The following is a 16,807-nucleotide window of genomic DNA, read 5'->3' on the forward strand; positions in this document are numbered from 1 at the left end:
CAAAAAAAAAAAAAAAGGCACCAGGTAAACAAATCCAGAGAGTGGGGTGAAGTTTTGCAATTGAATACTCAAGCAATAAGGTCGGATTGAGGCAGGAGATCTGTGGGTCAGGGGCCACCAGAGGAGGCAGAGGATGAGGATGGTATGGAAGCCTGAAATGTTGAGGGGACGGTGCCTGGGCTGGACATGGGGAATAGGCTTACTAGCTGGGTGTCAGGTAGACGATAACAGAGAGAAGGGGAGGAGGAGAAAGAATGGTGGCCGCAATGCTGGCGGGCTCAGTAGGAACATCCGTCAGGTTGGGAACAGATAAACCAAACCTCAAAGAGACTATGAGACAGACTTTGATGGAAAAGCGCCCAGAGATGGTGCCTGGACCTTTGAACTCTTAAGCTTTCTCCCAGCTTTGGGAGGGAAATGTGACTCAAGACCAATCCCTCCCGAGCAGGAAGTGGCCCCCAAATGGAGACTCCTTCAGTTTGCTGAGTTCAAGCTGATGGGGCAGTCTGTGCACACACGCTATGGCACCTGCCCCTTCCCTACCTTCTCTGTGGTCCTGGCCATCCACAGGACTGGGAGGGTTCAGCTTGCAGTACATGTGGCCCGAGATGACATTCCAAACTATTATCTCTCCATCATAACTGGAGGTGGCCAGAAGAAAAGGTGGGCACTGGGCCACACAAAGGATGTCCTCTTTGTGCCCGTGGTTCTAAGAAAGAAAGACAGATCTGAGAAGCGAGATCCCATCCCACATAAGGCAACTTTCAGGAACTTAAAATCAGATGCACGGGGTTTCTCTGGGACCTCTGTCTCTTCCTGTCAGAAACTCTGTATGCCAAACACTGTGTTCTGTGTTTCCCTGTTTGGCCATTGCCTCTAGGGCCCCAGCTTTCTAAGGGACATAGCATGTCCTTAGTTCATCATCCCGCCAGTATGCAAGTCCTTGACAAGGTGTCTTCATTCAGGCTGCATGTAGACAAGAGAACCCAGCTAGGGGCTAAGGAGGTCTGGTTCCCGCCAGCCAGAAACCCACACGCCAGAGTAGAGGGGGCCCAGGACTCCCACCCACCCTCCTGAGGTGAAACTGTCAACGGGAGTTGAAGCTATGGGCTTCTCTCAAAAGGAGGTACTTGGCACAGGTGCCTCTGCTGAAGACGAGAACCCCAAACTGGTGTGGAGAGACCAGTGCTGCAGGGTTCCCGGGCCCCTGGCCATGTACATTTCCCATTTCCTACTGTGAGAGCTCACTATGTCATGGCAATTGGTGGCACTCAGCCGTATGAAGATATCCTTCTCCCTTTGTTCTTGTGTACTCGCCACAAGGTGTCCCTTGAGGACTTGGCTTGATGGCCTAAGAGGCTCTGTCTGCTTGAACACAGATTATATGTGAGTCTCGGGAAACAGAAGACTAACAGCTATCTTCTTCCCATGATCCTCTACTGCCAGACTTCTACTCCTACCCTATTATCCCACAATGTGTGCTGAGCACTTGGGTCTGGGCTTTTCCATGTCCTGCCCCAACTGTAGAGAGGCTATTGGTGTCAGATGAGCTCATGAGGATGTGGTTCCCATGTGGGATTAGGGTTCATCTAAGAACAGGAAGAGGCACACAGCTCACGCTCTCTCTGTTGTCTGAGGACATAGCAAAGAGTTGCTGACAGCCATCACTATCTATCTGTGAGCCAGAAAGGGAGCGCTCACCAGAACCTGACCAAGCTGGCACCCCGACCTCAGGACCAGCCCTCACCAGAACCTGACCAAGCTGGCACCCCAACTTCAGGACCAGCCCTCACCAGAACCTGACCAAGCTGGCACCCTGACCCCAGGGCCAGCCCTCACCAGAACCTCACCATGCTGGCACCCCAACCTTAGGACCAGAACCCAGGGAAATAGATTTTTGTTGTTTAAGCTTTGTAGCATGCACCTTCTGTTGAGGCATCTCATTAGCATATCTTCCCTCCCACTTCTACTGTGCTAACCAATCAGACTCTCCACAGTCCTTCCGGACAACACACTTCTATACTTCCTTACTGTGCTCAAGCATCTTCTCTCGATCCTCACAAAGATTGCCTTTCCCTTCTGAAAAAGCCCTTGTGATCTTTAATCTCTGAGATACGTCACAGCAAAGCTAGTGGCTCTGGAAACGTGACCGTTTATTACTTATCATTTCATTAGGTTCCATGCTTCCTCTCTCCTCTGTGCCTCACCTGTCTGGGAGCATCTCAAGAATCATAGATGTCTCTTCTATGCCTGCCTACTAAGTGCATGAGCAGGCCAGCGCTCGGCAAATATGTGTGCCGGATGGAGGACTGGATACATGTGCACTTCACTGACCCACGTGTGATATCCAAATGCCATGGCTCCCCTGGGGAGCTGCCGTATAACTTCATTACTTCCGCCATGCCCACTAAACTGTAAGCTCTGTGAAGGTGAGGCCATGCTTGCTCACCATTGCAACTCTCAGAAACAACACTTGGCCCACAAGAGGCACTCAGTGGCTGCTGAATGAACAAAAACATCGTCACTGGGCAATTGTTATAAACTGGGCACTGGGTAAGGTTTCTCAGACCACGGAGGCTTAGTTACATGGATGTACTGGTTAGCTTTATGTCAATTTGACACAAGCTAGATTCATCAGAGAGGAGCGAGCTTCAGTTGAAAAAAAAAATGCCTCTAATAAGATCAGGCAGTAGGCAAGCCTGTGGGACATTTTTTCAATTAGTGATTGATGGGGAGGTCCCAATCCATTATGGGTGGTGCCATCCCTGAGCTGGCGGTCCTGGGTTCTATAAGAAAGCAGGCTGAGTAAGCCATATGAGTAAGCCAGTAAGCAGCACCCTCCACGGCCCCTGCATCAGCTCCTGTCGCCAGGATCCTGCCTTGTTTGAGTTCCTGTCCTGACTTCCTCCACTGGTAAAGAGGGGTGTGGAAGTGCAAGCCAAATAAACCCTCTTCTCCTCAAGTATCTTTGGTCAAAGTGTTTCATCACAGCAATAGTAACCCTGACTGAGACAATCAAGTATGTACTCTAGTGACATGTGCCCTCTCAAATATCTGTAGGGCACATAAGGTAGGTGGGGCAGTGGCAGACAGTTGGGCGGGGTGGCCTTGTTTTCTGTACGTTTGTCTTATTGCCTAGGCACCCAGACAGTTTTGAAGGAAGTCATTCATCCCTGGGAAGCTGTAGGGCACCCAGAACGTTCTGATCTCTAACAAGCATTGCCAGCCGTCCCCCAGCTCTGGGCCTCTAACCAGCCACAGCAAGTCAGGAACATCATGACATCAGCAATAGAATTTGGCTCACCAGGAAGATGCAGGAAATGAATGCTTCTTTGGCAAAAACCCACACCCTCACCACCTTGAGGTTCCTGCACGTGGGGACTCCCAGGGGGGCCTCATGGAGTGCAGCTTGGAACCTTGCCCTCTGGCTCCACGCCACAACTTGAACATTAGGGCCATCACCTTTCCCAGAGAGGAGGCAGCTGCTTGGACCTCAGTGCACCTTGTTCTACACGGTGGGGGAATCTTGCCATACATAGCAGAGGCTTCTGGGAAACTGAGCATGTGTGTGGGTTCAGGAAATGCAGAGTAGCCCCTTGAGTGAAGGAGATCTCCACCGTGTGCTACTGTGTGGATTGAGGGCCAAACAGTGGGCCACGGCTCACCAGGTCATCCTGCCAGTGGGGTTGAGGCTTCCAGAAATGATGAAAATCACGAGGTGTGTCCTGTATCCAAAGCCAAACAGGACACATTGTGCGAGCCATAAAGTGAGCTGCCAACACACTCACAACTTCAGAGAGAAGGTGTTGGCATGTTTCATAACCCTACCCCTCACCCCACGGCTGATGCAGATTTTTGAAATGTCAAAGCAAATTCCCCAAGTGCCAGTGGAAAGAAAAAGCAATCCACTCCTGACATCTGGGTGATTGCATTTCAGCAAATCATATGTCAACTGACAAGCTCTTCTTGGATCCACCGCATAACTTTGCCTTCATAATAAGACCCAGAGCCGTTTCACGGGCTAAACCCAAAGCCATCAGCCTCGAAAGCTGTAATACCAAAGGACAAATTCAGTGCTGAAACTTCCCAGGTATTCATCTCTCAAATCACTCTCAGGATGCAAGGCTCAGACTGTGAAATATAGTGAACTTTCAAATGAATAAGGAGCCCGGACAGCGTTTAAATGCATTCGGAAATCCAGGACTGCCTAGGATAGCAAGCAGGGCCATAAAAGGTCACAGGTAGATTTAAAACTTAGTTTGGGGCAGTACTTTAAACTTCGGTCTCTTAAGCCCCTCCCTAAAGAGGGTTTTTGTGTCTGTAGAGATGCCTATGGGTGGCCTTTCATTTCCTCTTCCTGATTGGAGGGGCTCTAGGAAGCTTTAAAGACAGACTGGGAGGAAGGAAGGAAGGAAGGAAGGAAGGAAGGAAGGAAGGAAGGAAGGAAGGAAGGAAGGGTCAACTTTTCCCTAAGACCTGTGTCTTTGCAAGCTGGCTGGGAAACCCCTCAGGCTCGGGAGGAGGGGCCGAGTAGGAGCTGTTGGTGGGGGAGACAGGAGAAAGAGTGAGTCATCCTTAGAACTCAAGACCTGTGAAGGCATCTCCAGGCTCCCAGGAACCCGGAGATCCTGACAGCTTTCCTAGCTGGCACATCCTCTCAGCAGGAACACTGGGAAGACTGTGTGTGTGTGTGTGTGTGTGTGTATTTCAAAAGAAATGAAGGGAGGAAAGAATAAGGAGAAATAAGAGAGAATCCTGTGTGTGTCACTTGTTTTATACCAGGTAGCAAAAGCATTCTCAAATCTCCTCTTAAATGAGAGGCAGGGCGCTGGAGAGATGGCTCGGAGGTGAAGTGTTAAGAGCACTCCCTGGCTGCTCTTCCAGAGGACCTGAGTTCGGTTCTCAGCACTTAAGCCAGGGGACTCTCAACTGTCTCTACCTCCAGCTCTAAAGGGTCCAATGCTTTCGGCTTCTGTGGACACCTACATGTACATGCATATACCTACATGCGGGGATGCACACACATTATTAAAAATAATAAAAATACACTAAAAAATGAGAGAGAGGGAGGAGAGAAGAGATAGGAAAGTGAACCCGAGGGGATGGTTTTTGAACCATCTTCATTTGTTACATTTCACTTACAAAATACACATTTATTCTTCTGTCCCATCCAACAGCTACAGCACACCTAAGACAGCAACAAGATGTTACATTGTAACACTTCAACTTCCATCGGTTTTTTTACCTTTATATAGAATGAATGGTATGGTTTAACTCTGCCCTATCCACATGATAAATAAAAGGATATGAACTTTTCCAATGCCTATGAAGAACCATGGGAAATGTAATTTGATAAATTAGGGTCCGTTGTTCGAGCTTCAGGAGACAGAAACAGACTATCCCATCATTTCTGAGGTCTACAGATCCTCTGTGAGGAGCTGCCTTCCTGGGAATTACTTGATCTTTAGAGCATGTCTAAATCCCTGAGGCAAGCCTATTCACAGAAATGGTCCAAGGATTGCTTCACTCTCCTAGTGTCCAGAAAGGAATTACTGTGTTTTTATTCTTTGATTTATGGTGGTTGAAGTTATTTTTTCCACTCTGATTTGTTACTTTGAATTTTTAAAAATTTTATTCATATTGTTTTATCTTATGGATGTGGGGTGTTGTGCTTGTATCTATGTATGTGCACCACGTGTCTCTCTGGTGCCAGTGGAGCCCAGAACTGGGGCCTCTGCAAGAACAGTCTTAACTGCTGAGCCTATGGCTCACACAGTGGTCATCACACGGTGACCATCACATGGTGGCCATCACACAGTGACCATCACACGGTAACCATCACACAGTGGCCATCACACGGTGGCCATCACATGGTAACCATCACACAGTGACCATCACACAGTGGCCATCAGACGGTGACCATCACATGATGGCCATCACACAGTGGCCATCAGACAATGACCATCAGACAGTGGCCATCAGACAGTGACCATCACACAGTAACCATTAGATGGTGGCCATTACATAGTGACCATCACATGGTGCCCATAACATAGTGACCATCACTCAGTGATCATCACAGAGCACTGACTGTTCTTGCTGAGGACCCAGTAGGTTCCCAGCACCCATATCAGGTGGGCCCCAAATGTCTGTAACTCCAGGGCCAGGGCATCCTTCTTAGGTCCTCTGGCCTCCATGGACACCTGCACATATGAGGTCCATATAAACTCATGCAGCCATGCATACACATTGCATAATACGTAAGTCTTCTAAAGAAGAAAAAGAGGAGGGTTTTAGTTGGAGGAAGTGGGCCACAGGAAGGCTTTATCTTATGGTTGGTTTTGTGTCTGTCTCCCTTCTCTTCAGGGTCGCCATGACATGAGCATCCTTCCTTTACCATTGCTCTCCTACCAGAATGTTTCCGCCTTGCTGCAGACCTCGGCTGATGACGGACTGAGACCCCAGGAACTATGAGCCAAAAAACACCCCCCCACACACCTTATCTCAGGTATTTTTCACAGTGATAAAAAGCTAACTAATACAACTGTTTTCCCCCAACTACGGTAGGAAAAAGAAGAGTCCTATCTAACTATAACTCAAGCTGAGTGAAACTCACCTTGTTTGGTTCACCTCCATGTAGGTACAGTCACAGACCTCACTTTGATTTCCATCTAGAAATACATTACCACCTTACGTCAAACATTTTTCCGTATTAACTCCTGCTTAACTTAGCTTTTGTATGCTGTCCTTCTGTGTCTGATGACCAGAACAGATGTCGTCATTACTTTCTAGGTTTCAGCCCAGGGTCAGATGTCACCCGGATCATTAAAGCATTGTTCATCTGTGACCACCTTCCCTCCCTGTCTGATTCTGCCCTTGATTGGCTACAGGAAGAGGCCTGGCTTCTCCTTATAGGACCCAAAAGCACAGGACATTGAGTGAGTGAATAGGCGGGTGGTCACACGGAGGACGAAGCAGACTCGGGAACGAGACTCCGGAATTTAGCGGCCTCCTTCTTTCACCTTGACTTTATTTATGTATTCCCCTTTAAAAGTTAAAAATGTGCATCTTACCTGCTCTGTTAGCAGTTGACAGGCCAGAATCAGGGAATTTTTTTTTAACCAAGAATAAATATAGCAAATGAATGAATGAGTAGCCTAGGGGCAGTTCAGGAGATTTCTAAGAGATTGGCATTTAATTTCTGTAATTGTATCCCCATGAAACAAAAGCTCAGAAACATTAAATAATGCGAAATACAGAGAAAGGGGAGGTGGAGATGCCACACACATTGTAGCCTCTATCTCACTGGGTTCCTTTCCATTTATGGTAAATGCCCAGTTGTGCATCAATACATCATGGGCACCACCTGCTGGAGAACCCCAGCCTCACTTGCCGTGCTGAAGGGTGTGGAGACAGTTTCCATTGTTGTAGCTCCATATTTTCAGACAGCCATCTCTGCCCCCAGTAACGAGCCTAGGAAAAGATTATCCCACTCAGATGACACGATCCAGGTCACCCTGCTGAAAGGCTCATGACACTAGAGAAAGGCGTACCTTCTTCCGCTGGAGTCAAAAGTCAGACAGGTGACGCTGGCATTGCCATGACACCCAATAAACTCAGACACCTGTCTTCCTGTGTCAAAGTCCCACACTTTCACTACCTGTATAAAAAGGTGAAAGACAGATGGCTTAGAGGTAATGGCTATCAAATCAACGGAAATTTGCATGGAGAAGTCTGGCGACATAAATATCAACGTGCACCACTTAGAGGAGCTGGAGAGATGGCTTAGACGGTGAGGGATTCCATTCCCAGCACCCACATGGCAGCTCACAACCATCTGTAACTCCAGTTCCCCGGGATCCAGCACCCTCTTCTGGCCTCTGCAGACAGTACACACATGGGACACAGATATACGTGCAGGCAAACACCCCAACATATTAAATAAAAATAAACACGTCTTAAAAACAAATGTTTACCTAGAAAGTGTCTGTACTCCCAGACTGAGTGTATTCCTCTGCTAGCACAGGTATAGTGATAGCCACGACTAGATTGCTTCAACAACGGAAATGTTTGGTTTCACAGTCGGCAGGTTCAATGTCCAGTGTTGGTAGGTGTCATACTGTTGACTGTCAGCTAGACGCAATGTAGACTCCCCAGGGAAAGGAGTCTCAGTGAGGGAGTGTCAAGATTTAGGCTGGCCTGTGGGCAGGCTTGCAGGGATTTTCTTAAGCTTGGGTTAGTTGAGGTAGGAAGAAAGCCCACCCCGAATGTGAGAGGCACAGGCTTTTGCACTGGTTCTGAACTGAGTGAAGAGCTGGACTCATGCTCCTGGATATGGGAACACTGCGGCTTAAGTTCACACTTCAGGACTGTGGCTGTGATTTACCTAAGTTCACACTTCAGGACTGTGGCTGTGATTTACCTAAGTTCACACTTCAGGACTGTGGCTGTGATTTACCTAAGTTCACACTTCAGGACTGTGGCTGTGATTTACCTAAGTTCACACTTCAGGACTGTGACTGTGATTTACCTAAGTTCACACTTCTGGACAGTGGATGAGATGTGACCTATGCTCACACTTCTGGACTGTTGGAGGCAGTGTGACCTGCTGTCTACAGCTTCTGCTGTGATAACTTCCTGGCAACAACGGACGGACTGTAGCTGAAATACCCACCCCACCCCCTCAGCCCCCACTCCGGTCCCTGAAGTTGCATTTGTCAGGGTATTTTGTTGAAGTCACTGGAAAAGAACCTGTGACAACGGGGTTCATTTCCTGTGCCTTCTAACCTCCCAGTCCTCAGGTCTCCCTCAGCACCATTGCTCTTGATTCTAGTCTCTTCCAGGCCCATCCTGGAGCAGGCCTTGAATGAGAGTCCTCCCCCAAGGAGTTCAATATCCTCTGTCTTGATGGCTGAAGTCAGTCCCCACCCCAGGGACGGCTCCTCTGAGGTAGGCTTAGAGCCTGTTCCCCAAGTCCTCTGAGCAGACAGTGGATTAGCGTTTCAACCAATCTGTGAGAAGTATTTGCTTTAGAACATACAAGATAATCCCGAGGATATAATACTCTCGGGATGGATGGTCCTCCCAAAGAACTCCTACTGGGAGCCACTGGGGAGACAGCAGGCTCTTCCACTTGACTCTGAGTGAAGACTGTCCGAACGATCTGGGATCATTAACAGAGCAGAAATAAATGTCCACCCTACTGTTGATTTCTAGGAACACATCACTCAGCTTTAACGGGACAGTGGCGGGGCTGGGCAACCTCACAAACGTGTGGTTGCTAAGACATCACGAGCGGGTACTTACGGATGCTTCACAGCAGCTGACCACGTGCCTGAAGGCTGGGTTGTACCTGCAGCACACCACAGGCTCTTGGTGGGAACGCACCAGGTGGGGCTCTGGGACAGATCTTGCTCATGAAAAAGAGAGACAATGAAGAACTGAGGTGACTGCACACCAGGGACACCCAGGAGCGGCTTGTCTACCGCTCCATTATACAGTGTACAGTGGCCATCAGGAGAGGCTTGGGGCTCAAATGATGGATCTAGCGACCTGGGGAAATTGCCTAACTGCTCAAAGTCCCACTCTCTAACCTGCAATATAGGAATAGTAATGCTGCTTTAAACTATTGTAACAGTGTGCTGGCTGCTTCTTATGCCAGCTAGACATAGGCTAGAGTCATCAAAGAGCAAGGATTTCTCAACTGAGAAACTGCCTCCGTAGATCAGGCTGTAGGCAAGCCTCTTGGGCATTTCCTTGGTGATCGATGGGGAAGGGACCAGGCCATTGTGGGGGAGACCATCCCTGGGAAAGTGGTCCTGGGTTCTCTAACAAAGTAGGCTGAGCAAGTACGATATGGGGAGCAAGCCAGTAAGCAGCACCCTTCCGTGGCCTACCTCTGCATCCGCTCCTGCCTCCAGGGTCCTACCCTGCTTGAGTTCCTGTTGATGATGAACAGTGACGTGGAAGTGTAAGACAAATAAACCCTTTCCTCCCCAAGCTGCTTTGGTCATGGAGTTTTGTCACAGCAATAGTAACCCTAACTAGGACACAGGGAATAGGAATAGGAAGAGAGACATAGCATCTTCTTAGAACAACGCACACACGATAAGGCACTCTCAGAACATGTGATTGACACACGGTGAGCTTTAATCACTGCTAGAGAAGAAAACAGAGAGCATGCACTTCCGACTGACGGACTGACTGCTTGATTGCTTGAGACTGGTTCTCCCGTAGCTCAGGCTGACCTCAAACTCAAGATCCTTCTAATTCTGTCTCCTGAGCAATAATAGCGCCACAGGTGTGTGCCACCACACGGGGCTATGTGTCTCTTCTTAAGGACAGGAGGAGAGTGACTGGATGACTTATGGAAGGCTCTGGAGTGCTGAGAATTTAGATTTCCTCCCAAACGCACATAAACAAATTAGCACACTATGAATCCTTGTGTCCAGAAAGCCCTGCTTCTTAATCATGGCAGTGATGAGGCCAATCAGGTTGCAGCTGGCCCTCTGCTGTGACTCTGTGGGTACTCAGGTGCAAAGGGCACAGCAGCGCAACCAGAGTCTGGTTCCATACACTGCCTCTGGGAGGCCAGCACTCAAGAGCAACTCAGGCTCCGCGGCCTGATTTCCTCACCTGCAAAATACAATCTCGTCTGGAAATGCGAGGAATAATTATGAGGGAATGGATATAAATGGCGGCATGCAGTGGATGTGATACGGAACGTTAATTCCTTGTGTGGTCTCCCTGCTACCTCTTCTGCAGTGACTCTCCAGCGTCTCGGGCACGATGCTCAGACTGCACTCTAAGGAGAAGCAGCCTGTCCTGGGACTTTAGGAGGTGTGTGTGGCAGGCAGCGGGAGGAAGAGGGTGTCTGACCCAGACCGGAGGAGGCAGGAAGTCCACGGAATGGAGGAACAAAGGAAAAGAAGGGAGAACTCGGGGCCAGGCTGTTGGTCTGACCCCTTACCCAGTTGCTGTGGGAGGTGCTTAGGCAAAGGAGGGTTAGGTAACCCTGGGTTGCACAGCTCCTGAGTGACAGCAGGCATGGGGTGGGCTAGGACAGGGACACAATCAGGCAGCTACGTGTTAGCACTGGAGATTGAGTCGACCACAAAGCAGACTTCCCATCACGGCATCGCATTCCAAAAGAAATCAATCAAGCGGGCTGTTTGCTCTACACAATTCTGTCATGCAGAACAATCAGCAATTTGATTGGCAGAAGGTTCCCCTGGAAGCAGGCTGTTTTGGCATCCTGAGTGAAACACTCCAGACCACTCGGGAGCCTGGCTGTCCCAACCATTTTGCCGTGGCTTTATTTGAGTTTTCTGAGCCGTTCTAGCTGGCCGCATGGCTTCGCAGAGGTTAGAAAGAAAGTGAATGGCCGAGACCAAGGCCACTTGCAATGCCGTGATATATGCGCTTGCTTTTCCATGAACTTAGTTTAAAAACTATTTTTAATTATGCGTATGTGGGTATCCATGTGTGGGTTTATGTACATGAGTACAGGTGCCTATAGGGACCAGAGGGGTCAGGTCCTCTAGAACTAGTGTTACAGGCAGTTGCGAACCACCCAGTGTGGGCACTAGAAATTGAACTTGAGTCTTTTGCAAGAGCAATGCATCCTCTTGACCACAGAGCCACCTCCAGCCCCCTTGAAATGAGCTCTCTGCATTTGCAGTTTGGCCTTTGAGGTACAACAAATGGATTAAGAACCCCGACCTCCGTGCCTCTGTTCCATCAAGAGAAAACAAGGGGAAGGCAAAAAGTCTTGATTTGGGGCACAGGGATCCAGTCACTACTGTGAGACATTATCTGAAATCCTCAGGCTGTGACAGTCACTGTAAGGATTTTCTGCATCTTGCTTTCGGGCGGTGAGTTCTGGCTTTGGATTCTCAGAACTGCTGAATGCTGGTAAAAGCAGGACAAAATGAAACCGTGGCGGGGAGGAGGAGGGTGTGGTGTGGAGCCAGGAGGAATAAGGGGATTAAGAGTGGGCCATGTGGGGCTGGAGAGATGGCTCAGAGGTAAAAAGCACTGGCTGTTCTTCCAGACGACCTGGGTTTGATTCCCAGTGTCCACATAAACCTAACAAACAAAGCGTGAGCCACACTTACGCTAGGCCGACTGTGACAAAGGCCAAGCTTGGATTACAGAGAACCTCGCAGTACAGAAAGCATATGTTAAGCACCCCACCACTCACATAGGCAAGTCAGGGAGAGCTCCTTCTCCACAGAAGGATGTGGCTTATTCCATAGCCTCTGGGGCTCTTAGGGCATGGAGGATGCTTCCTTGCAGGCTGTGGGAACAGGTATCAGGAAGTGCATTTCCTTTTGTCTGTTTTAGATTAATTGGTGAATTAATTAAATGTGTCTGAGTGTTCTGGCTGTGTGTATGTATGTGCACCACATGGGTGCCTTGTGTTTGCAGAAGAGGATCCCCTGGGACTGGAGTTACGGGTAGTCATGAGCCATGGAGGCTCGATGAGGATGCTGGAAAGTAGCAAGTGCTCTTAACTGTTGAACCACCTCCTTAGCCCCTTGTGCTTTTTTGTTTGTTTGATTGATTTTTTTCATGCAAAATATTCTGATTGTGATTCTCCCTTTCCCCAGCTCCTCCCAGCTCCTCCTAGCTCTTCCCCACCTCCCCATCCACCCAAATCCACATCCTTTCCTACCCTCTCATTAGAAAACAAACAGGCATCTAAGAAAATAAGTAAACAAACTTGAATGGGACAAAACAAACAAACAAACAAACAAACAAACAGAAAAACAAATTGCCAAAGGAAAAGCACAAGAAGCATATATAGATGTAGAGACAGAAAAATCGGCACACGTAGAAATTCCCTAGAGACACAATACACTCCATGAGAAGGAACTCATCCCTCACACTGCTAGATGGCCAAGAAACTAGGGACCTAGGGGAAAGCAGACACCATGGCTCAGCTAAAGGAACATAGCAACAGAACGACTCCTCATGACATTCTGCAGTGCTCGTAGATCAGAAGCTTCCTCCTGCAGCAGATGGGAATAAATACGGGGGCCACAACTGGACAGTGTGCCGAGAGCGAGAGGCCCTTGGAACACCCCTAAATGAGATGTCTCATCAAATCCCTCCTCTCACAGCTCAAGGAGTCCTGTGGAAGAGGAACTGGAGGGGATGGAGAACTGGCAGGAAATAAGGCCTTCTAAGTGCACCAGGACTCTGTAGGATTCACAGAGACTGTGGCAGCCTACATAGGACCTGATGGGATCCCAGCGCCAAGCCCACATCCCTAACCCAGGAGCTATCTCTGATTGATAACCAAATGAAAACTTAGTTTTCTCTAAAGGAGTTTCACTTGGTATATGAACCACTGTTCAGGCCAGGTCCCGTCCATGTCCAACCCCAAACAAACTCAGTGGCGTCTCTGTCCCACAATGCTTTGTCTGGGCATTTTTCTTTCTTTTTTCTTACCCTGCAGTCTTTTGTTTTTATTTTATAGTTTCCATTTTTTTTGTTTGTTTCTAGAATTTTTGTGTGAGCCAATCTGTGTGTCTCTACGTCTATATATGTTGTTTTTCCTTGTTTTTTAAAAGATTTATTTATTTATTATGTATACAACATTCCTTCCCTGTATGTTTGTATGACAGAAGAGGGCACCAGATCTCATTACAGATGGCTGTGAGCCACCATGTGGTTGCTGGGAATTGAACTCAGGACCTCTGGAAGAGCCATCAGTGTTCTTAACCTCTGAGCCATGTCTCCAGACCCTTGTTTTTTGTTGTTGTTGTTGTTGTTTTTTTTTTTTTCGAGACAGGGTTTCTCCATAGCTTTTTTGGTTCCTGTCCTGGAACTAGCTCTTCTAGACCAGGCTGGCCTCGAACTCACAGAGATCCGCCTGCCTCTGCCTCACGAGTGCTGGGATAAAAGGCGTGCGCCACCACCTCCCGGCACGTTTTGTTTTTTAACATAGGGTTTCATCTCTCTTTGATTCATCTCATCAGGATGTAGGAGCAGGGAGAAGCCAGAAGACTGCCCTCCCCCAGAGGCAAGTGACCACTAGATTCTTTGTCAAGGAGACAATGACATTATAGCTGGGGGTTGGGGTGGAGTTTTGGGGTGTCAAGGAAACTAGAATACATGTGGAATCCAGGAGACTCTACTCTCAAGGCAGTACTGGCTCAGGCACCAGGGAAGGGAATCCTCCGAGGTCCCCATTCCAGCCCTGACTTGTCACTTGGGTGTGTGCTCCCTGTATGACTGACTTGTTTTATGAATAGGGGGGGTCTAAGATGGGAATACCAGACCCCCCGGGCCTCTGTCTGCTCAGCTTCTGTCTTTGGATCTGGCTTTTACCCCCTCTAATGAATCTTTATGTACTGTATACTTAAGGCTGGTGGGTGGGATAGGCCCAGGGCGAAGTTGCTTCTGGATAGTCCAGGTTACTCCAGTGTGTGAGTTCAAAGGGCCTCACCAAATATAAGCTAAAGGCCAGAGGCCCAGGGCTACAGGTTCAGAGCCTGGGACCTGAATGGGAGAGCATTGAGTAGAACATTGACCATGCCACTTGAATTCTCTAGCACCCTCTAGAACATTCTGCAAACAAAGCCCAGAGGATAGAGAGCTCCATACCCCACTTTCAGATGAAGAAAAGCCAGGGCATCTGTGGCCACACACAGGATTCTAGGTCCAGGGAGGTAGAGGCAGGCCGAGAGTTCTCCCTTGATGCCACTGGCTTTGGAAGAGGCCGTAAAGCAGCAGCCATGGGTCTCCAGATCCCAGATCTGTGGAGGAGATGGGGGAGAGAAAGAGGTTTTCTTCTTTTTCCTACCTAGGATCTCCCTGCATAGCCCTGGCTGGCCTCGGACTCTAAAGCCTGCGTGTATCACACGCTCAGCTAGTGGTAAGCTTTGCACATCTGCTGTGCTTCTGCAGCTGTTGCCTGCTGTGGGGTCCGGCTTGACATGGCCAAGCTGAACCTCTACCCCATGTCCACCCCTGCCAAAAGTCGAACTGCTGGCAGGAGTTCGTCTCCACTGTTGTGGAGAAGACAGTGAGGCCTACAGCCCTGGTTCCCCCTCGATCATGGGAGTGTGAAAGGCGAGAAGAGAGAAGGGAACATTATGACCATGAGTCTTGAGGCTCTATTCTTCCCACAAGGACATGACCAGTCACCCACTTCTCCATGAACCCAACTTTCAGGAGGCTCTGATGCCACGGGTGTCAGTTGTGGTACCGTAGTAACCAAACCTATTCCCAGTTCTCTCTCTCTTCCTCCCTCCCTCCCTCCCTCCCTCCCTCCCTCCCTCCCTCCCTCCCTCCTTCCTTCCTTCCTTCCTTCCTTCCTTTTTTTAATGTGCATTGGTGTTTTGCCTGTATGAGGGTGTCAGGTTCCCTAGAACTGGAGTTACAGGCAGTTGTGAGTTGCCATGTGGGTGCTGGGAATTGAAGAATTGAACCCCGATCCTCTGGAAGAGCAGCCAGTGCTCTTAACCACTGAGCCATCTCTCCAGTACTCTGTGCCTAGTTCCTAATACAAGAATACACCACCAACCCAGTCATTGGGCAGATATTTGGAGAATACAGGTAACAGACTCCCGTGTGGCTGTTGTTTGAGGATGCGACAGCCCAGAGTTCATTTACCTGTGCTGGAAACCAAGTGGTCCCCCCAGTGCCTGGGTAGCCTCACACAATTTCCTAACTCTACCACTCAGTGTTGTTTGTTAAACAGAGAGACAAAATACTGCCTGTTTTGTAGTGTTGCTTAGAGAAATTAAGAAACTTGACTAAAGAACAGAGTGTTTAGAGAATTGAGTAAAATATTGTATTGGTATAACATGGCGAGAATAATATTGCTCTCAGTCATTGTTATGCTTGTAAATTATGCCATGGTGCTGGCATTCTGTTAGCAGACTGTGAGATGGTGAGGGCTGCATGGCTGGGCCAAATACAAAACTGGGGAGACCATGACCATCAGAGAGGCAATGGTCGCCCTGTGAGCTGACAGGCACCCACCGTGTGTTAACCGCTTTGAGTCCTGATTTCCTTCACTTGTTGTTATGGGTAAATGACTAACCTCCCTGCAAATGGCAAATAACCCCAGTTACTCGGGATGGGACTCCAACTGGAAATGGGTTGTTGAGCTACAAGTAGTGGATGAGGATGAGGCCGTCCGGGAGCAGGCTGGACTCCAATACAATGGGTGACTTTGCAAGAACAGGAGAGAGAGACACACACAATGGGAAGACAGCACATAAAGATGATGGGAGAGATTGGGGCAGTACATCCACAACCAACGAATACCAGGATTGCCAGAAGACTGCCAGGAGGTAGTCAGGGGCCTGGGTCCAAACCACTTCCACAGGCTTCCAAAGGACCCAACCCGCCCAACACCTTGATCTCAGGCTCTTAGCCTCCAAACTAAAAGCTGTTGTAATCTGCTGGCTTGGTCTGTCACCTGGGTACCCTGTCCCTTTAAGAGACAAGCTTCACCCACTTCCAACATCCCCTGCCCTTCCACAGGGCAAGCTAGCAAGCAGATCTTCCATCTACTCTCCAATCCTCCCTCTCTGTCTGTCTGTCTGTCTGTCTGTCTGTCTGCCCTTCTTCTGGAGAGGCAGCTTCTGCCTTTCTCTCTTCTCTCCCCTTCTCCCACTTATCTCCTTCCCTTCCCTCTCTATAACCCACTAAATAAACTCTATACCCCCAACTCTCTCTGAATGGCATATCTGTCTGTCTCCCACCCAACAGGGGACCCACTGAGGCCTCGGGTCACCCACCTGCCAGGGGACCACACATCCCCTTTTATAAATGATAACATAAGCTG

The 16,807-nt window shown here is 48.9% G+C and overlaps 1 protein-coding gene across 1 annotated transcript in view; it reads right to left on the bottom strand.

The window, feature by feature from the left end:
* The window catches only part of LOC130871353 (WD repeat-containing protein 49-like), a 48,237-nt gene that overhangs the window by 19,326 nt on the left and 12,104 nt on the right, over window positions 1–16,807 (bottom strand). The window contains exons 4-11 of the mRNA XM_057764699.1: window positions 14,614–14,765; window positions 9,307–9,409; window positions 7,554–7,660; window positions 7,394–7,473; window positions 6,617–6,671; window positions 5,143–5,188; window positions 3,666–3,725; window positions 544–709 (exon numbers count right to left, since the gene is read on the bottom strand). Of these exons, the coding sequence (XP_057620682.1) occupies window positions 544–709; window positions 3,666–3,725; window positions 5,143–5,188; window positions 6,617–6,671; window positions 7,394–7,473; window positions 7,554–7,660; window positions 9,307–9,409; window positions 14,614–14,765 (769 nt within the window). The remainder of the gene's footprint in view (window positions 1–543; window positions 710–3,665; window positions 3,726–5,142; window positions 5,189–6,616; window positions 6,672–7,393; window positions 7,474–7,553; window positions 7,661–9,306; window positions 9,410–14,613; window positions 14,766–16,807) is intronic.

This window comes from Chionomys nivalis, chromosome 3 (genome assembly GCF_950005125.1).
Source record: "Chionomys nivalis chromosome 3, mChiNiv1.1, whole genome shotgun sequence".
In the NCBI taxonomy this organism is placed as follows: domain Eukaryota; kingdom Metazoa; phylum Chordata; class Mammalia; order Rodentia; family Cricetidae; genus Chionomys; species Chionomys nivalis.